This window comes from Apaloderma vittatum, unplaced genomic scaffold (genome assembly GCF_000703405.1).
Source record: "Apaloderma vittatum isolate BGI_N311 unplaced genomic scaffold, ASM70340v1 scaffold3547, whole genome shotgun sequence".
In the NCBI taxonomy this organism is placed as follows: Eukaryota; Metazoa; Chordata; class Aves; order Trogoniformes; family Trogonidae; genus Apaloderma; species Apaloderma vittatum.
In genome coordinates this window covers 16,182-16,825 of record NW_009726502.1, presented here as the reverse complement: position 1 = coordinate 16,825, position 644 = coordinate 16,182, and the positions used below count along the sequence as shown (strand labels likewise).

General features: G+C 41.6%; 1 protein-coding gene across 1 annotated transcript in view; it reads right to left on the bottom strand.

The window, feature by feature from the left end:
* Positions 1 to 236: 236 nt before the first annotated feature.
* Positions 237 to 644, bottom strand: part of EMP2 (epithelial membrane protein 2) — a 3,614-nt gene continuing 3,206 nt past the window's right edge. The window contains exon 4 of the mRNA XM_009873291.1: positions 237 to 532. Coding sequence (XP_009871593.1) covers positions 348 to 532 — 185 coding nt within the window. The 3' untranslated portion in view covers positions 237 to 347. The remainder of the gene's footprint in view (positions 533 to 644) is intronic.

Below are 644 nucleotides of genomic sequence, written 5' to 3'. Positions count from 1 at the left end.
TACAGTTTGCGTATTTCTCACAAATTAATTTCCACAGGCTTTATCTGTAATCTGCCACAGGCCAGGAACAAACTGTTAGTGCCTAGTAAAGGGAAAACCATTCACGATGACGAAATGCGTGAAAGAAACAACTTGTCTCTGTCCTGCTCAGACCCCTGACCTGTAGGCGCCAGGGATCTCATCAAACCTGCCTTTTTTTCTTTTCTAACTCTGTTTCACATCAAGAACACAGTACATTTTTAGAGAAACAATACCTTTACTACAAAACCATGTAAATGATTATATACAAAATGGTTACTGGAACTTGGTTTTGCGCTGCAGTGACAGAAGGGACTAGCTGCTCACATTTATTTACGCTTCCTTAATACTAGGTACATAACACCGCTGATCAGAGTAAAGGCAAATGCAATCCAGGCTAGGATGAAGGAATAGCCATACTGGCCTCTAGAAACTGCAGGGCTGTATTCACTGCTCTTGTGCAGTTCTTCGTGCCTATCTGTATAAATGGAAGCTGCAATCATAACACACAGACCTGGAGGAGGAAGAAGAAAGTCAAGTTTAGCATCTCAAAACATTCTCAATACGCCTAACAACTATTCACTGGCTCTTCTGTCAGCTGCTTCCACCAGCATCCCTTTTTTTTT